The 20,459-nt window shown below is 47.7% G+C and overlaps 2 protein-coding genes across 4 annotated transcripts in view; both read left to right on the plus strand.

The window, feature by feature from the left end:
- Window positions 1-20,088, plus strand: part of LOC147149356 (metabotropic glutamate receptor 8-like) — a 28,664-nt gene extending 8,576 nt beyond the window's left edge. For 2 of the 3 annotated variants that reach the window (XM_086027088.1, XM_086027090.1), the window contains 8 exons: window positions 13,088-13,223; window positions 14,070-14,224; window positions 14,310-14,447; window positions 14,994-15,194; window positions 16,816-16,955; window positions 17,736-18,680; window positions 19,144-19,390; window positions 19,678-19,871. In XM_086027088.1, the coding sequence (XP_085883214.1) occupies window positions 13,088-13,223; window positions 14,070-14,224; window positions 14,310-14,447; window positions 14,994-15,194; window positions 16,816-16,955; window positions 17,736-18,680; window positions 19,144-19,390; window positions 19,678-19,727 (2,012 nt within the window). In that variant the 3' untranslated portion in view covers window positions 19,728-19,871. Of the gene's footprint in view, window positions 1-13,087; window positions 13,224-14,069; window positions 14,225-14,309; window positions 14,448-14,993; window positions 15,195-16,815; window positions 16,956-17,735; window positions 18,681-19,143; window positions 19,391-19,677 lie in introns of all 3 variants that reach the window. The other variant, XM_086027089.1, reaches the window with a different exon arrangement.
- On the plus strand, window positions 22-6,838 carry LOC147149357 (homeodomain-interacting protein kinase 2-like). Its single transcript, XM_086027091.1, has 3 exons — window positions 22-2,730; window positions 2,869-3,082; window positions 4,454-6,838. The coding sequence occupies exons 2-3, from the start codon at window positions 3,070-3,072 to the stop codon at window positions 5,758-5,760; spliced, it is 1,320 nt and encodes a 439-aa protein (XP_085883217.1). The 5' UTR covers window positions 22-2,730; window positions 2,869-3,069; the 3' UTR covers window positions 5,761-6,838.
- Window positions 20,089-20,459: the final 371 nt, after the last annotated feature.

A 20,459-nucleotide genomic window follows, 5' to 3' on the forward strand; every position in this document is an offset into this window, starting at 1 on the left:
AAGCGTATGTGTTTGCTCAAAGTGTGGATTTATGAATAAGTTATTTGTGTGTGTGTGTTTAGTTGAATTTTTGTGTTTGGGGGAGCTAAGTGGGTGTGTGCGTGTGTAGCCTTATCACCCATTTTGTGAAACACTTTGTGTTGCTTTTTAAGTATGAAGGGTGCTATATGAATAAAGGATTGATTGATTGAATGGTGTACGCTTTTTACGCGCTTGTGCCAGCTAATGACACAACATCAAGGCTTTGCTGTGGGCTGATGTGCGTGATTAGCTGGCCTCTATTGATTAGCTCTGATGGCGATTAACGTCTGCTCGCTAACCGCGCCTGCTGTCGCCCTTAAACATGAATTAGAATTCATTTCAATTTTCTGCGTCAGCCTCAAACTTGCCGACTGCAGCCCCGTTATGACAAAAAAAGATCTCTATTCATATGCTTTCATGTCTACAATTAAATACACATGACAGCTTATGGTCTGAGAGTCTTCCAGTGTCCGGCCGGGTCTTCTTGAAAGTCGAAAGCTGTTTGACAGTCTTACGGCCCTGAAGTCTGAAGCACTTTTATGGTCTTAGCACTCTTATGGTCTGAAGCAATCTTAAGGTGTTTTATAACCGTACAGTCTTATGGCCTTGCTGTCCTTAGCCGTCTTGCTGTCTTCAGCCGTTTTAGTGCTCTGGAGTCTAAGGCCATGAGCGGTCTTACGGTCTAACAGGCTATAGCGGTCTTTGGGTCTGACAGTCTTTTCCAGTCTTGCAGTCCCTTTGTGTCTTTTTGAGAGTCTTTAGTCTTAAGCAGACTTGGTCTTTAAAAGACTTTCAACCTTAAGCAGTCTAATATTCTTTAGCAGTCTTATGGTCTTCCAGTCTTAGTGTTAAGAACTGCTAACGTCTTATGGTCCTAAGGTTTTAGGCAGTCTAATGGACTTGAGCGGTCTTGTGGCCCTAACGTCTTTCGAATTCCTATGATCTTAAGCAGTCTTACAATGTTTTGTAGTCTTAAAGCCTTGCCATTTTTAGCAGGTTTTTAGTCTTACAGTCTCAACGCCTTTTATCTGTCTCGCATTTTACAGTCCTATAGTATGACAGTCTATCATCTTGAGCAGCCTTAAGATCTTACGGTCCACCAGTCTTTTGAAGTCTTAAACTATTGTTCCACACCTCCTAATTTTGTGAATGGTTTGCAGGTTTGCAGAATTTGCATAAAATTTGGATTATTGCGGATTTAAGGAGCGGACCATTCTGAGAATGTGTGAGTAACAACATCCAGATGTTCGTCACGTGGACGGTGGCGTCTGCGGAGAGTCTCCACGCTAATGGATGCCACCGCCGAGATGCTAGACCCCCTACTAAGCCCGTCACCATGGCGACAGCTGGCTGCAGCTAGCTCTCCAGGAAAACTGGCGGTGACCTCCTCCTAGCACAGCTAGGTGACGGCTGGCAGATGGATGTAGCGCCCCGGGGTGACAATGCTAATTGCTGGCACAGCTGCCGTTCATTATATGATATTCATATACGCGATATGCTGTATCCAGCTACTCAGAGAGCCATTCCAAACCTGTCTTATCAAAGACACATATTAGGACAGAGGTTTTGGGACACCTACAGTCCTGAATGTAACACCCACATGTTGATTTTTACGGCTTTAGTCCCATGAGGGCCACTGTATTTCCTGGTGGAGGCACGTATGGACCTCTTGGGCTAAGCGAGACAAAAGAAGAAATTCCCCTGGGACGTAGATTAGCTTAATTCATTAGCAAAACGGTCTACGATAGTGTCGAAGAATAATCCCGCATTGAGTCATGAAAACTTTTAATACCTTTTGTCCCTCACAAACCACCATACTTTCTGCTACAGACCTCAGAGGCTAAGAGAAAAAAAAACTTTAGCAAATCAGCTTGACACATCGTCAGATGCGGCCGTTATTAGCAGCCATCGGTGTCAACTCAAACCGACTGCAACCACTTAGCTTTAGCAAATAGCCAGATGGTCTACTGAATCGTTTGAGAATAAATTCCAATTAAGTACATCACAGACTTCATTATAAAAAGGTCTCATAAGTTGGTTGAAGGTTACTGAGCTCTGAGGAAGTGTCACAGATGAAAGACTCATTTGCATACTAGCATTAAAAATAGAATTAAGTCGCTGTTCTCTGAGAACTTCCCAATCCGACTCGGCCCACGCTTGGTTGACACGGACTGTGAGAGAGAGCAACAACTTGAAAGAGTTTCCTCACTCTGTTGATCCTCTTAATCATAAATCATATATCGACAGTAAATATATGCATATTCTTGTCTGTTTGGCTTTGAAGTGTCATCAGCTGTTGGCGTTTTCCTCTCGGAGAGCCTCAATCTCCCTCACGCTCTGATGAGTCAATGCCAGCGGCGTGACGCAACTTGATCGAGCACCGTCAGCTAGCATGCTAAAAGCTATCGTGCCACTGCGCTGACAGCTACAGCGTAATGTCGTCGTCTGTTCTCCATTTAATGATAAACATTGCAGGTGATGTCGCAGAAGATGGCTAACGTGCTAACAGCGAGCGAGCTAACTGGCTGGAGACTGTCAATGTGGATTTCTCATGTGATAACCGCTAGCATGCTATGTAGCGGGAGGTTGTAGTTGAGGGTGCCGTGTCTTTAAATGTGCTTTTCGTCTTGGCATTAGTTGAGATGTCGATGTCGTGGCTCAAATGAGCCAACTGATTGGTTGATCGGTTCCATGGCGATGCTCATGTCGGTGAGTCACATGACCAGGGTGACGCCGCTGAAGCGCTGGCCGACGTTGTCATGTCAAACGCATTGCAATGACATCAGTGCTACGTGGTGGCACGTTAGCTGTTGATAACTCATAAATTCCCTCATTCTTTGATGTCAGACACTCCGCTTTGGAAAGTGATGTCACAGAGAAAGGACAACGGTTGTCACTTTCCCATCTTTGAGGCGCAAACGAGCTCGAGCGGGTACATGATGACGAGCGCGAAAATAACGACGACAGGTCAACAATGTGCATTACGTCGGACCTTCAGCCCGACCTCATCGCATCGCATTTGGCTCGGCCGTCAGCAGAAAGCCCAAAATGAATCAGACTGGTAGGTGTGGGAGCACGGTTAGTAATTGAGTCATACAGACAGATTGATTTATTGTGTCGATAATTAGAGATGTTAAGTGCATGTGCACAATGTCAATAGATGCAAAATAAAGCATGCCAAAGTTGATTGATAATAATAGCCGCTAACCAGTACTAGGGCTGCTCGATTAAGCGATTTTGAACCGTAACCGAATTTTCTGGATAAAACGATGTTCAAAACGTTCCAATCGGCACGTTCGATTTTGTTATTTTTGGTGTATCTAAGCCGCCGTAGTTTCCTCTGCATTTCCGCTTCCTCGCACGAGCGCGCAGTCCGAATCAACGACGACTATCTATGGCTACCGGCGATTCTGCCATTTGCTCAGACAAGTGGCCGTTTCGTTAATAAATCGGGCAAAAATAGATCTGTAGTGTGTGCCCCGCATGTGCAATAGAACCCCTGAGCAAGTAACTCAACGTCTGAAAGTCGTCCCTTTTTTTTTCTCCTCTGCAACGGACCTCTGGTCCAGCTGGACTATGCGTTCGTACTTAAGCTTGACAGTGCAATGTATTATTGAGTGACAGTTTTGCACTAATCATTGATTTATGTTTGACGTAAGACCAGGGAGAAAGGCGAAAGGCTAGTCACTAGCTAGTTGGCAAAATGACTTGCTGACACTGTTTGGTTTACAGACTTGACTGTCTACCTTCTCTCATGTTGATGATTTCGTTTCAGATGGTATATGCACTTTCTTCTTTCATTATTGGTTTAATTAAGAACAGATCTGAAATCTGTTGTGTAAGTAAAATGCTGTTAATCCCAATGGATTGTTCTGTGTGTATTAAATTGAATTGACTGGCATTTTGAGTTCAAAGAAAGAAAAATGAAGTTTAAATAAAAGACATTCAAAATACTTCATTTTTCATAATTTTTTATTTTACAAAGAAATCGTAATCGTAAAATCGTGTTTGAAAAGAAAATAATCCGGATTTTCCTATTAGGGGGGCAGCGTTGAGTTTGAACGTGATACATTTCCAGAAATGGTAGATACCATGGAAAAAAAAAAAAAGTCCATCATGAACCACATCTTGACTACAGCGACATCACAGACCACCACCACGTTTGCTTCTTGCGATTGCGGACCAAACGTTGCAGTATAAGTCGTAAACCGTGGCGGTAGTGTTGCAGCGGGCGTGAATCATACCACAAATAACCGTTGAATAGAATCCCCACAAAATATACCTCGACGTGATGAAGGATTTCACAGATATCCTCTGGCATTGTGCAGATTCACCTAATGCGGTGATAAGTGGGAAGTAAGCCAGTCAAAATCCTTAAATATTCCCCAAAAGCCGTCGCTATTTAACATGTCTGCACTCTTTGTTTGCGCAGACGACTTAAAGATGTACAAAGGGGTGACTCTGGGCGGGGTCCACACAGTGGAGGACGTCCTTGGCGAGGGCACCTTCGGCGTGGTGGTCAAGTGCCGCAACATCGAGACCAACACCATGGTGGCCATCAAGGTTTTCAAGAACCACCAGAACTCCGTGAATGAAGCCAAGGAGGAGATCTCCATTCTGAAGCAACTGTGGGGTCTGGATCCCGACGAGTGCAACATCGTCCGGTGGGAGGGCTTCTTCTTCCACAAAGAGAACATTTGCCTCAATTTTGAACTCCTGGACCAGAACCTGCGGGAGTTCATGCAGCATCACTGCGCACTTTCTATCCAGCAAGTAAGGCCCGTGGTGCACCAATTGGCCACCGCGCTGTCCCATATGAGCAGCATGGGGCTCGTCCATGCCGACATCAAACCTGAGAACATCATGGTGGTGGACCGGCGCCAGCAGCCACTCAAAGTCAAGCTGGCCGACTTTGGCCTGGCCAAAAACGTGTCGGATATCGTGCCGGGAGATTGCGTGCAGACGTTGTGGTACCGGGCGCCCGAAGTCATTCTGGGGATTCCCTTCAACGAGACGGTGGACGTGTGGTCACTGGGACTGGTCGCCGTGGAGCTTGCCACGGGCCAGCCGCTGTATCCCGGCAGGACAGAGTACGACATCCTGAACTTTGTCACCAACACTCAGGGACAGCCGGCCGATTACGTGCTGGACCGCGGAAAGGAAGTGGGTCAGTACTTCCACAAGGAGTGCGACGGAGTGCACAGGTGGAGGCTCAAGTCACCCGAACAGTTCGCCAAGGAGACGGGTTGCCAGCCCAAAGGCGGGAGATCGCTTATCCTCAACTCCCTGGATGAGTTGAAGCTGGTCATGGAGGGCGTCGTGGGACAGCAACGCACCGAGCAGCTCTTTGTCCGACTTGTGAAGAAGATGCTGGACCTGGATCCCAATCTGAGGGTCAACTCCCAGAAGGTTCTGCTGCACCCTTTTTTCCATCGCTGCCTTTCTTGCAGCCGCCAGTCCGAGCGCTCCCTCGGCAAATTGTCCAACGAGGAGACGCGGTGCCAAGTTGATGAACGATCGTCGTCATCCCGGATCGACTCCCTTATTCCGGAGACCCCCCGGGCCCCAAACGATCCCATCCCCTTGGAGGACTCGAGGGACAATCCAGTGGATCCTAAGATGCATGCCAGCAACGGTACCTGCCTGGGAAGGTTATCCAAAAAGATTGTAGCTGCCTTACGGAAGATCACCGTAGTGTTTGCCAAGATCAAACTCTATGGGAACGCCCCCATTTCCTAACCGCAGTTTGTTGTTTGACCTGGAATTGCCTTCAATGAGACGGTGGACGCGGGTCCACCAAGAGACTTTACACCCATCCGAGGGACTGGAAAGAATTCGGTCGACATTTTGCATTTCATGCAAGATCGGCGATCGACTATAATATCATCATTTATGCCACCTATCAATGATGCCATTGATCGGATCCGCCAAATTAGACATTGCGGCAAATACGACCTCGTATACGTGAGCCCGAAAGCGAATCTATTTTTAGTCTTGCCACGTGTCGTGTCAGTGGAAAGCAGTCCTAGGAGGCGGAAGTTCCGCCTCTGTGCCCTCGACCATCCAATCACAAAGTAATAACGTTCGTGTAGTTATATTTTGGACTGGTGAAAAGTCCGAAAACCATTTTGTTTACTTCCCAAAAAAAGAAGTAGCTATAGTATGTGTGTGTTATTTATTTATTTTTCACGTTTCTTTCATTCAAAATAGCTTGCATCACTCAGCGTAAGTTACACGAACCTCCGGGCCGCGGACGTTGCACCAATCACAGATGCGACCAGCAGGCAGGTGTGATATTTGTTTGAAACTAACATGGAAATAGCTGTATTGTTTACAAGACGCTCGAAACATTTGCTAAACGAGGATATGCGATATACTGTGGTCGTGCCGAACGTGAGTTGAGCTCTTCTCGCGACACGATTACATCTAAAGTCGATACGGTTTGCGTAGCTCGGGCCGAATCTGTACAGCTACATTGGAGACAAACGGCTTGGCGAAGGTGCTACTTGGTCACGTACACGGCAGGTAACAAGTGGACAAACAATGTCGAAGAAAATAAGCATTGTGGTCTGTCCCGCCACTAGTCCCGAAAAAGAAGCCCAAACTCGACAGAACACCCCGATTTCCCAATTTTGTATCTCTCTCAAGCAAGATTCTTGCGTATAAACCAAGTCGAGTGTGGCAGTGACTCATTGGCTTTGGGAACTCATGCCATGCCTGGAGATGGTGTGGCACAGGACTTGTGCGGTCTGCAACTTGACATCAACTTCCTTAAAGCGGAAATCAACCCAAACGCATTTTTTTTTTTTCGAGAATACGTTCCCAGCAGGCCCACTAGTTGAAACACGGCATTCTGATGAATATTGCCTTTGTGGAATAAGAGTTAATCCAGCCGTTTTCATCTATCTCCGGGGGCGGCCATTTTGTCACTTCTGTCGACTGAAAACGACATCACGGTTGCTCAGATAACGACCAGTCATGGCTCATCTTCAGAAAACAGGTCAGCTGTGATTGTTTGTTACCTGAGCCCTGGCAAACTGTAATGTCATTTTCAGGCGACAGAAGTGACAAAATGGCCGCTAAAAATGGGTGGATTAACTCTTATTCCACAAAGGCAATATTTATTAGAAAGCCCTGTTTCAACTAGTGGGCCTGCTGGGAATATCTTGTTGAAAAAAATATATTGGGGTTGACTTCCCCTCCTGTAATATTTTTGCCTTTAGCCAACACAATCCCTGCTGTGATGTGATTGCTGTACAACGACATCCATGGCGGCAGTTCCTAAAACTGTCTTTTAGGAACAAGTACCTGGTGAATTTGCATAGTGTTTGTAGTAAGTGCGAGGCCACCCCTCGTTTCCTGCCGATGTCTTGCCTACAGGCGTTGCAACATTCATTCTGGGATTCCCTGCAACGAGACAATGAGCGTGCGGTTACTGCTACTGCAGAACACGGCCAAACGCTACACCCGCACTTCCTTTTCCCTAATTTCCCTGCTTTCGTATAACTGCCCTTTTGTCATTTTACAACTTTATTTTTATTAAAAAAAAAAGATTAAAAAAAAAGAAAAAGTTCTTCTCATAATGTAGCCTACAACTTTTTGTCTCGTGAGATTCCTGTAATGAATTTATTTATCCACGACCTGTGCGAGATTAGGACTTAAAACAAAACTCTTGTTCTTGGTTCTGGCTTTATTCTTGCACTTGAGAGACTTGAGGTCTTTATTTTTGTGAAAAGTTAAGACTTTCATTTTGTGAAGCCTTTTATTTTTTTCCCCCTGGAAAAAGAATGCACTTTTTCTTGTGTAGCGTAAAATATTTTTTGTACGAAATACTTGAATACTAAAGCCATTTTCACCAAGAAAACCTTTAACCTTTGTCTTGCTGTGGCTAACGTTTGGAATGAGATTTTCTCGAAAAATACAGTTGTGTTGTCCAAATATTAAAATTGTATTCCCATGAGATCACACAACTTTTTGTGAAGAAAAGCAGAAGTCATTCTTGAAAGATTCCGATTTGGAGAAGGAGTTTGTGTTCCTGGGGTAGTTCTGTGGGGGGGGGGGGTGCTCTGGGGGTGTGGGGTACTGGATCCCCTGATCTGGCCCCTTCAGTCACTTGCAACACTGGCGGCGGAGTTTGGGCCCCATTGATTTCCGTTGAGGCTCGGACATAGTTAGGAGTGTGCTTTGCCGCCAAATTGGTTCAGAACCTTTCTGGACAGAGTTTTTAAGTGCAGCGGAGGCCAGTTTGATGTCTTCAGTATTATATGTCTGCTTTTTGCTGAGGATGTGGTTCTGTTGGCTGTATCCAGCCAAAATTCTCAACCATAGCCGGAGGGATCCATGGCCTATAGTGTGAAGTGGTTCCCATGAGAATCTGAGGTTCATGATGGAAAAAGGCTGGAGTGCCCTCCGCTGGGTCCAAGAACAAATCCAGCCCCTAGCGGAGGAGTTGATGTACCTTGTTGGGTCTGGTGCACAAGTGAAGCAAGAAGGGTGGCGTGGGAGACGGACAGAGCTGAGGGTCGTGGCCCGTAAAAAAACATCGTGGCTACGAGCAGCCGAAATGAGTTTCCTACGTAGGCTCGTCCTTGGAATTAAAGTCCGAAGCTCATTCCCGGGTGAGGGTTCAGAGTAGAGCCACAGAAACATGATTAGAATGCTTGTGGCATCAAGTTCGCATTCCTCCCTGCTGAGGTGTTCCAGGCGGGGGAAGACCCACAACATGCTGGAGAGTCTCTTGGCTGGCAAGGCAACACGGCCGTTTTTTTTTGAAGTATGGTTTTTGCTTTGCATCCTCTTTGGGTTGATCTCCATGATGACATCACCTGAAAGGACTGCTGTCGTGGCAATCGCACGGCAATTGCATCCGTCACGCTGTACGCGCTGGCTGGCTGGCTGGCTGGCTGGCTGGCTGGCCTTTGAGTGGCCCCTCACCGCTGGCGGTAGGCGTGCTGACTTTAGTTTGAACTTGTCTGGCATCCGCCGCCCGTTGAGCTCAATGAAGCTCTGCACTGCCCTGCGCTCCTTCGTCAGCTTTTTAAAGCTCCAAGCTGGGTGGACACATGGGTGAAATAAGATTCAATGCGTTGAAAAGTATTTGGACACAGCACTTAATCAGTAAGCGGTAAGGACAAGTGTGGACCACTCAAGGGGGAAAATTCCCTTCAAAGTAACCCCTGGTGGAAATATGTTTTTGCACTTTTACACAGCAATGTATTTGCTAATTCTAACAATACATGCCCATATCTACACACATGGCAATTTATTGAAACAAGATTTTTCTCCACGCATTACAAACAAGATCGATCAAGTTCAGGTGGCCCGTTTGCAAAACGAACGCTTGCATTCCAACTGACCAACGTCAACGTTCACGGCAGTGAAGGAGTTAACGTGCACGCCTCTAACGTAGCCTCTTTACTAGGGATGTCACGATATCCAAATGTCACCATATAATGATATCACGAGATGAACCTGGCCGTACGATAATTATAGCGATATTGTGGAGAGGTTGGCGCTGTATAAAAAGCTCACCGTACTGTAAAAAAAAAAAGAGCTCATATTAAAAAAAGCAAACATCACAATATTTCGATTTTGTACATAGCAGCATTCTCTTTTGAACAGATTTGCTGCTGTTAATATCGTGACGTGACGACGACGATATATTGTGGCAGTTTTAATAATGCGATATCAGCATATTGCCGACATTGTGACATGCCTAATATTTACCTCCAATTGAAAAAGACACCTCGAATGTGTCTGCGCGAAGGAGCACAGCAAGATAAACGCTGGACGTAACGGCAAGGCGTGGTGGGATTTTAATCAGCTGCGACATGATTTTGAATGTTTTTTTTAAGTGTTCAGTCAATGTGAGGAATGCTCACGTGACGCCAAGCACGACGACGCCGACGACAATGACACGCGAGCGAGCCGACGTCTCCGGGGAGGGAAAACGATAAGAAAATCCTAACAGGCGGAGGATTTTCTTGAAGCTCTGAAGGGGCGGTGGAGAAAAAAGACAATTTAGCTCTCATCCTTCTTTGCAGAAGAGGAAAAAGTCAGCGTTAATCTCCTAAATGAGCATTCGTCGTTCCTCAGCTACTCCAACAGAAAAAGAAATGTGCCTTTCGTCTTTTGTTTACCCCGAAACCCCACCAACCGAGCGTTTCGCTACCATCTGCTGCCTCCTCCTTGGAAGAGCACAAGACCCAGTCGTGCCCACGTCCACATTCATCAAGTGCGTTTTTTGGACGGGCAGGCGTGCTAAAGGGTCTCGGGAGCTTGTCTGTGAAATTCGGATTTGCAAAGCACTCTGATGACGACCAGATGCCCGTAGACGGCGGCGTTGCCTCGCTTTGGCGTAGTTGAGCACAGCTTTTGTGTAGAAGACAAAGATTTGGGGGGGGGGGCATCTTGGCTTATCGCATCAATGAGGGAGAGAAATGCCCACCACGTCCGACATCGGATAAATTTGGGCAGCTCATATTCAAATAGAGTTTGACATATGTACGCTGTAAACAGAGTAGAGTGTTCCATGGCTACTCGGCGGTTCGGTTCTTGCAACTTCAGATGATTGCGGGGTTTTGATCTTGATCTGTTGTGGGGTTATCTCACTAGTTCACAGTTGCTATAGTCTTCGTAATGACTGAACTCATTCAATCCCAAAGGCGTATTTACTGTATATGTCTTTTGACAGTCCAGCCATTCAATCCCAGGGATTTATTTACATTATTTCAAACGTTAGGGTAAAAGAGGGTCTGAAAATGTGTGGTACTGATTAATAGAGGTGTGAATCCCCTTATCCCCCCGATCAGTCAAAATGGGAAATTCTGCTTGTAAAAGGTCTGCCACTCAGTGAGTTTGTGACTTCTGGTTTGGCATTTCGCTGCCTTCTTCTTTTCCGAGGGTCTACTTGGATTAGCTCGCCGCAAGTCAAAGCGCAGAGAGTTCAAAGAACCTCGGCACATGTTGCCAGGCCGTGACGACGACGTGATTGGACTTAACTACTTTTAACAAGCTGTGTTTCCGCAGCGGGAAGTGAAACCAAAATGTCCACAACCTTCATTTGAAGCCGATTCAATGAAGGCGCCGCCGCGGCAACCGGGATTTATCGCCGCGTGCCGTGCGCAATCGCGGCCCTGCTTTACCGGCGTCCTTTTGCGGAGGCCGCCGCCCGCAATCTTGAAAGGTTTCCCGGGTGACGCCGGCGCGGCGGCCTTGACGGGACAAAGCATGCCGCCGCTGGAAAGTACAATTAAATGTCAGCTATCAGACATGAAGTGAAGACTGGAATGACATAGCGGCTACCGAGTTACCTTGAAAACATTCGGACGTGCGTTCCGAAAATAGCTTTGAAGTTTACCGTCAAGCTAAACATCAAACAAAAGAGAATTCTATGTTGAGTAGTTAAAACAACCACGCAACTGCGTTCCTCTGGCTGAATGCTAACACCCAATGCAAAACGCCATAGGACAAGCTAACAGTTAGCAGTGATGGTTGTGCTGTTACAAGTCATTAAAGCGTCGGATATTTGAACACAAACTGTTCATTTCTGTTGTCCACTTTTTAAGTACAATATTATAGAGGGCTGTTTTTACAAAAACATTTTTCCTTTGGAGGCTTATTATTCCTGGTGTTATAGTTTGGGGATTTATTTCATTACGTCTAATTATAGCTACTGTTCTTTTGGTTGAATTGATAAATGTTGTTATTAAAACCTTTCTTATATATCTGTTAGGGCAGTACGTTTTTTTAATCACATTTGACATTCGGAGGCATCCTAACTCGTGTAAAGAAAAGAAAAAAAAGTTGTTGTGTAAAGCAGACGGAGAAGAAAAATATGAGCGCAAGTTGGTGCCAATATTTGATGCTGCAAAAAGATTCATCATGTGTGGACAAGTGTGTGCTCAGCCAAAGTAGACTCCAATCCTACTGACAGTAAAGTAGACGAGTTTCATCTTTTTTATTGACGACAAACAAACAAGAAGAGGAGTTCAAGCTCCTTATTGATGATAAAGGGAAAAAGAAAGTGAAAAGTGCTGATCGGTGCCTCTTGCCGCCTGCTAGCTGAGAAGTTAAGAAGGTTGCGAGCGACTTCCCACGCCGACTGCACTTTTCCAAAGGGGATTTGTTGTTGCTCGGTTGTTCCTCCGAGAATTTGCGGCCAGTGAGCGGCGGCCAAACGGGAATCTTGCGCTGAGCCAATTAGCTCGGAACGGTCACCGCCGCGCGTCCGCTGCCTTCGCTCGCGCGCGCGCGCGCGCGCGCCTTCATGTGCACTAAGCCAAGTGGCTTTTAGGTTACATAAAAAGAAAGAAAATAAAAACAAGTGTTTTCTTCACCGCTTTTGAAAGCTGCCTGCAAAACCATACATACATCCACACATTTCGGTAGGATTTTCTAATTTAAATCTTTTCATTCTAATTTTCTAAATTCATCACGTAGGTTACTGTATTATGATTGACCCTGTTTTTGCACTTGAAAAGAAAGATGAATGTTGTTCACAGCTTTTAGGCGAATGCTTGAAATTCACTGTAAAGATTTGATACCTTATTTTATTTTTGCTTAATTTTTATGTTGAGGACCACAATGGAAATACCTAAGGCTTTATTCAGTTTTTATCCTTGGTGACGCTGGACTGGAAGTATTGATATGCGCTTTTCTGTGCTATCACCAAATAAATTCAATCAATCAAAATGTGCTTGTGATGTCATCAAATCATGACATCAAATCCACTCGTTCCTTGTTGGTTTACTTTTTGTAAATCCTTTCTTTTTTTTAAATATATTTCATTTTGATTTCATTCCAAATGTGAGACCATCGTCCTCAGTCACAAATGGTCCCCCTGATGTGTTTTGTGGGCCAAAATGAAATAGCTTTAATTACAGGTAATCAAATAATGAAGTCACGGAGTAATAATAATGACAACAATTAAAATGTGAAATTGCTTGTCCATTAGCTAACTAAATGGCCAAATAGTTTACTTGCATGTATTTTTATGATAACATTTGAATTCATGGATAAATGGGAGGGCGCGCTGGGAAAGTTGAGCTTCCTCCCGTGTGCTCAGGTGGCGTGTGCATCGCCCAGTCCCTGAAGATCCCCCGCGAGCCCGAAGCGGGCGCCTTTGACAAGCTGGTCATGCGTCTGCTGGAAACGCCCAACGCCCGCGCCGTCGTCACCTTCGCCAACGAGGACGACATCCGGTACGCCGTCGGCGAGCGAGCGTCTCCTTCCATGCGACGTTTTTGTATTTCATGTTTTGGGATTTTTGGTTGGTTGATGTCATTATTTTATGCTTTTTTGTTGCATCTGTGATTTTCATTTTTTTGGGCCATTATATTCGTATTTTTTATATTCATTGTATTTATTGTTCTTTAATGTTTTTGGATTTTTCAAGATAATTCTGTTTTCTTTCATCTTAGTTTTCTTTTCTTTCTTGTATGTTTTGATGAATTGGATTCAATGTTTGAGTATTTTTCAATGTTGCTTTTTTTTAATCTTATTGAATGTAATTATTTTCAACATTATTTTTATTACATGATATATGTGAAAATATATTCAATGGTGTTTTTTAACATTTCTTTTTTATTTCATGTGATTTGATTTATTTGTATTTAAGGTCTGACTTAATTTCAAATGTTTTGATTTCAATTTATTACATCATTTTTTTTTGTACATTATATTGTATTCATTTTGACACTTCATTTAGTTAGTTTTGTTTTTTTATTACGTAATTTTGCACTTTATTTGTTTTAATTTCCTGAGACGTTCATACTGTTTATTGTTAGTTGAGATATTTTCAGTTTTCATCTCATTTTATTTTTTTTTAAATCTGTGTTTGGGTTTTCTTTTATTTGACCAATGTTATGTTTTTTTTTACTTCATGCCATTTCTTTTTGCTGTTTGTATTCCAGTTCATTTGGTTTTGTGTCATTTTGATTTCCAATCTGTATTCGACTCGCTATTCTTTTTTTGGTCTTTCGGTGACACCCAAGCAAAGGGCAAGCGCGTTGCTGATTGCGGCCTGTGCGGTTGTGTGTGGCCAACAGTCGCCTCCTGGACGCGGCCAAGCGCACCAACCTGACAGGTCACTTCTTGTGGGTGGGCTCCGACAGCTGGGGCTCCAAAATCTCCCCCGTGCTGCATCAGGAGCTGGTGGCCCAGGGGGCCGTCACCGTTCTGCCCAAGAGGGCGTCCGTGCACGGTGAGAACAACGGAAACAACAACAAAATGACCACGTCACGAAAAGCAAAACGAATGAGCGGCTTGCTTGTGTGTTTGCGTCTTAGCGTTCGATCGCTATTTCAAGAGCCGCTCGCTGGCCAACAACCGCCGCAACGTTTGGTTCGCCGAATTCTGGGAGGAAAACTTCGGATGCAAGCTGGGGACGCATGGCAAGAAAACGGGAGCGGCCAGAAAGTGTACAGGTGAGCGCATGACTCAGGTGCCGTGAAAGGCGGCGGTTGGCGGCCATTTTGGGTGGAAGGCGCCATGAGGGACACCGGTTGGCGGCCATTTTGGGTGGAAGGCGCCATGAGGGGCACCGGTGGGCGGCCATTTTGGGTGGAAGGCGCCATGAGGGGCACCGGTTGGCGGCCATTTTGGGTGGAAGGCGCTGTTTCTAGGGGATGCTGGTAGCGCTCCCGCAGACAGTTTTTCTGTGGTCCTTGTTCACATCCCTTCAGCTCGTTCGATTTTCATTATTCCTTGTATCAACCAATCGAGCTACTCGTGTCTTGTCCAGGTGTTCCCCGTTGTATTCAGTGCTGCTTTCTTTCAGTCTGTGGGGGTTGGTTGCTGTCGCTGTCATCTTGCCTCACGTCAGGTTTACCTGCGTTTCTCTGTTACTTTGAATCTTGATTTTTGTCGGGGGGTGGTGTTTGTTTTTTTTTTTAAAGAGTTTTGAGTCTTTGCTCATTGGTCTGGCCTGAAAGATGTGTCCGAACCGTACTTTTTGCCGCTTGTTCCGGCAGGCCTGGAGAAGGTGGGCCGCGACTCCACGTACGAGCAGGAGGGCAAAGTGCAGTTTGTGATGGACGCCGTGTACGCCATGGCGCACGCCCTGGACCGCCTTCAGCGCCAGCTGTGCGCCGGGTACGCCGGTCTGTGCCCGCGCATGGCCAACGTCGACGGCAAGGAGCTGCTGGCGCATATCCGCGCCGTCAACTTCAATGGTAGGAGACCACCTCAAATTGTCGTGGGTTATCATGTTGTCTTGACGTACTCTAGCAGTATTTGTTTGTGGAAATATTTGTTTATCGATAACAAGAATTGCTGGAATGAGTGATGCGCATCGTTCCGCGTTTGAGGCTTCCCCAGCGTGGCCGCATCAAAGCCATGATGCCAACCAGAGCGGAGCTCCCCCTTCTGCGTCACTGGAGCGGGCGCGACAGTTACCCATCATGCTTTGCACGCAAACGAGACCAACAGAGGGGCGGCGGACGCTAATGGCTAATTGCTAATTCATCCGTGTTGCTCGCCCATGTGTTTATTTCTAGAGAGGCGGGCGCGGGGGTGTGCTCCAGTTGACCGCTAATGTTAGCGCATTAGCCACGGTAGAGCGCGGCGACGTGATTGTTTTGGACAGCTAACCGGGAGGCGCTAAATACGCGCGCTCGCCTTTTTTTCCCCCATCGACCAGGGACAGGAAGTGCAGGCGTAAGCACGTGAAGTGGAGCAAAGTGCAAACGGAGCAGGAAACGCGCACGAGCGTTTCGCACGCGAAAACGCTACAACAGCTGCTGCGGAGTGAAAGCTGGCTGTCGTCATGGTAACCGTGGTCATTTTCCCACACTTCCTGCTTCTTTCATGAACAATCAATTCATTTTATTAAAAAAATAATTTTCATCCTAGCACAATATGGGAGATTGTTGCTCTGTGTAGGACACAGCGGGCTGGTATTTGCCAAAAATACCCTTTCTTGACCAAGTTTATTTTTTAGGGGTGGGGGGGTGTGGCGATTGGCGAGAATACATTTTTGTACATTTTTCACCCTGGCCCAACATGGGCGATTGTCCCATGTGGGACACGTCAGGTAGTGCCAGAAATTCCTACCCTATAAATAAAATATATATGCCATGTTTTCCACATTTTCCTCTATGGGAGATTGCCGTAGCTGATATTTGCCAGTAATTTTATGTTGCTCCTTTCATGAACCAGATTTTGTGGAAAAATGACATCTAATCAGATTTTTCCCCTAGCCCAATATGGTGGATTTTTGCCTGTGCAGGACACTGCAACTTGCCTTGAATCGCTGCGTCTTCTTTCCTAAAAAAAAGTTTTGGGGATACGATCATGAAATATATTTCACACCAGTCCCAATTGAAGGGATTGCTGTTTCGTCACTCGTATAGGACACAGCCAACACTAGCCAGCAAGTTCTGTACCTCCTTACATGAACAAGAGCATTTGGGGGGGGGGGACACATTATTTAAAATATTTCTCTCCTTAGCACACAGTCGGTACATGCCCAAAATCTCTGCGTCTTCATGTTTAATGTGCTATCCAGTGTACGTTTGCGTTTTTAACACGCTAAAGGATTGCACACGTGTGACGTTCGACATTCAAGGTCAGTGGGGGAGGCCTCTGTATTATTTATAAATCAAACATGTCTGGTTCATGTGCAAGTGTGCGCACTGGATAGACAAAAACAATGACCAATAGGGCGATACGCAACGGGAGCCCACCGGGTTGCCACGGCGGTATTTACAGATACTTGCAAAGGGAGCTCGCATGAGTTTGAGCATACAATGTTTGCTTTAGTCGTCCGCTCTAAGTCACTTCCTGTCCCGACAGGAAGCGCTGGGACGCCGGTGACGTTCAACGAGAACGGCGACGCCCCCGGCCGCTACGATATCTTCCAGTACCAGATCCACGAGCACTCCGGCCCCGAGTACAAGGTCATCGGGCAGTGGACCAATCAGCTCAGCCTCAACGTAAGCGCCGCCTTCTTCATCATCATATTAACCTCTCAAAGTTTTACAACATACATTTTTAAAGAGGAAGTCAACCCAAACCTTTTTTTCAACAATATGTTCCTAGCAGGCCCCCGAGTTGAAACACGGCATTCTGATGAACATAGCGTTTGTGGAATAAGAATTAATCCAGCCGTTTTGAGCCATCTCCGGGGGCGGCCATTTTGTCACTTCCGTCCACTGAAAATAACATCACAACTGCTCACAACGACCAATCACAGCTGACCCGTTTTCTGAAACTGAGCCGTGATTGGTCGTCAGCAGAGCCCTGAGCTGTTTTAATCAGAATGCCTTCTTTCAACTCGCGGGCCTGCATAGAACATATTCTGCTCGGGTTGACGTCTTTCAGATTTGCTACAAAATGCTCAAACTTGCAGCATTTCTTTTTCTTTTGAAACTGCATATTTTTCTGACTTTGGAGAGAGTGAGAGAGATGTTGGGCGGAGGCCTCTTTGGCGCACAATTAGATGACTCGAGCTCGGCCTTGCTCAAGGAGGCAGGAGCAAGGTGCCCTTAGTCTGCCTTCACATTCCGTCTTTTGCACACTCTTTCTGCAAGATTCCGCGATCGAGAGCGAGAAATCTGCAACATAAAAGGAAATATGTCCGATTTCAAAATCGGCGAAAAAGTAAAGCGCGCCGGAACTCGCAGAAGTGAGCTCTCGTGGGAAATCGGAGCATTGCAGAATTCGGTGATGAGGATCTGGTTTGGTGATGAGCTTGTTCCCCCCCCCCCCGGCAGATGTCAGCACTGAAGTTCGACTCCTCCGGCAGCGTCGGCGCGCCCCCCCCCGCGTCGTCGTGCAGCGTGCCGTGCGGGCCGGGCGAGCGCAAGAAGGTGGTGAAGGGCGTGCCGTGCTGCTGGCACTGCGAGCGCTGCGAGGGCTACCACTTCCTGTCCGGCCAGTTCTCCTGCCAGCTGTGCCCGTACGAGCGGCGGCCCGACCGCGACCGCGGCGGCTGCCGGCCCATCCCGGTCATCCGGCTGGAGTGGCACTCGCCCTGGGCGCTGGTGCCCGTCCTCATCGCCGTGCTGGGAATCTGCGCCACCGCCTTCGTGGTGGCCACCTTCGTACGCTACAACGACACGCCCATCGTGCGGGCGTCCGGGCGGGAGATGAGCTACGTGCTTCTGACGGGCATCTTCCTGTGCTACGTGGCCACCTTCCCCATGATGGCGCCGCCGGGTGTGGCCGTGTGCTCCCTGCGCCGCATTTTCCTGGGTCTGGGCATGTGCTTCAGCTACGCGGCTCTGCTCACCAAAACCAACCGCATCCACCGCATCTTCGCCCGGGGCAAGACGGCGGTGGCGGCGCCCCGCTTCATCTCGCCCGCCTCGCAGCTGCTCATCACCTCCTCCCTGGTGGGCGTGCAGCTGGTGGGCGTGTTGGCCTGGTTCGCCGCCGTGCCGCCCCACGCTCTGGTGGACTACGGCGAGCAGCGCACGCCCGACCCCCGCCACGCGCGGGGGGTGCTCAAGTGCGACATCTCGGACCTGGCGCTCATCTGCTCGCTGGGTTACAGCATCCTGCTGATGGTGACGTGCACCGTCTACGCCATCAAGACGCGAGGCGTGCCCGAGACCTTCAACGAGGCCAAGCCCATCGGCTTCACCATGTACACCACCTGCATCATCTGGCTGGCCTTCATACCCATCTTCTTCGGCACGGCGCAGTCGGCCGAGCGGGTGAGTTTGCCGGCTCCTCAAAAATGGGAAACTTTGGAAAAGGGAACAAAATATGTGGACAAAATTGGCCGGCAATGACATTTCCATTCATCCGGTCATCGTTCTCGCTATGTATTCGCTCATCCGTCCAACCGCCACCCACCCAGTCATCCACGTAGCAGTGTGATGCTCCATCCGTCCGTCCGTCCATCCATGCATTCGTCCATCCAGCTGGTGATCCCTGCACCCGGGGATCCATCCATCGTTCACGCAGCGATCGGTCCAGCCGTCCATCCGCCCATTTGTCCATCCGTCGAGCTAGCCTGCACACGTAACCGGTCATCCATTCATTCGTCCATTCATCACCAAGCCAGCGGTCTTTCTTGGGATCCGCGTACCCAAAGATTGATTTGTGGAAAGGAGAGCGGAAGTCCCGGTCCCTTCACGCCAACTCACCTCCCGCCTCCTGCCGCCCTTCCCTCAGATGTACATCCAGACGGCCACGCTGACCGTGTCGCTCAGCCTGAGCGCCTCGGTGTCGCTGGGGATGCTCTACGTGCCCAAAGTCTACGTCATCATCTTCCACCCGGAGCAGAACGTCCCCAAGCGCAAACGCAGCTTCAAGGCCGTCGTCACCGCCGCCACCATGAGCAGCAAACTGTCGCAGATGGCGGCCGGGCGGCCCAACGGCCAAGTGAAGACTGAGCTGTGCGAGGGTGTGGAGGCCGGCGGTGAGTGGGGGCCGGGGGACCGCACGGGGGCTTCACGGTCATCGTTTTACATGTAGACGCACAACTGCAGAAGGTGGTTTGAAAAAAAAATAAAAAAAATAGGAAGCTACACTTTAAGGTATCAGCAGCTGAAGGTTGGCTTTCCTCGTACGAAAACCCAAGAGCCTTACTGCCGCGGCCGTGCATTTGCTACCTGGGCCTTCGTCAGGGACATGAATCCACCTCGCACTTCTGCAAACCATCAATGCACTTGTTGAACGTGGGCTCACCTTGTTTTCTCTCCGCAGTTGTACCGACCAAAACCACCTACGTCAGCTACGCCAACCACGACATCTGAACCAAACCCAAACGGGACTTTATGGACGCTCTCCGGTATCCAGTTCAGTTCAGTCCAGGAACTCTGGGAAGTTCCCGCCTCGGATTCAAGTTTACAGGGAGGGACGGAGAACATACAGGAGCCAAAAAGCGCCAGGGTCACATGAGGAAGTTGTCCGAGTGGATCCGAAAGGAAGAGGGAAACCAATGTATGTGTTGTTATGCTCATTGTAAGTGGCGAAAAAATGTTTTTGGTCTTGTCTGTCTGTTGAGATGAGTCTGTCGCCGTTTTGGAATTTGTACAAATGGAAATGGAGTGACGCATGCTGAGTTTTCTTTTTTACAAATGATTTCTACTTCGGATTAAAAGGGAAAACGCATCACGCTCTGCCTCCGACTACGCTTCGAGCACAACGTTAACGACGGAGCCAACAAGCAACTGTGTCTATCCCGGGATCCGTGTCTCCACCGATTCCTCTCGGGATCCTCTCCTTCCTGTGATTTGTCGACCCACGAACCCGTTTATTCCGTTTCTGATCGATCCAGTCGTCCATCCGCAGCACCTAGTGATCCGTACACCCACAGACGATTCTAGTGACACCTGTGTTCAGCCGTCAGTTGTCCCTTGGTCAAGAAATTTGCAGCAATAATCCAACCAGTCTGCTGCGATGCGAGGATGCAGGTTTTAGTCGGCCAGCCGGTTTACTGACCGCGGATTTGAGACTCGGAGACTCGGTCCGCGTCGGTGAGCCGA

This window comes from Filicampus tigris, chromosome 4, assembly GCF_054856515.1.
Source record: "Filicampus tigris isolate MCC_2025a chromosome 4, RoL_Ftig_1.0, whole genome shotgun sequence".
Taxonomy (NCBI): Eukaryota; Metazoa; Chordata; class Actinopteri; order Syngnathiformes; family Syngnathidae; genus Filicampus; species Filicampus tigris.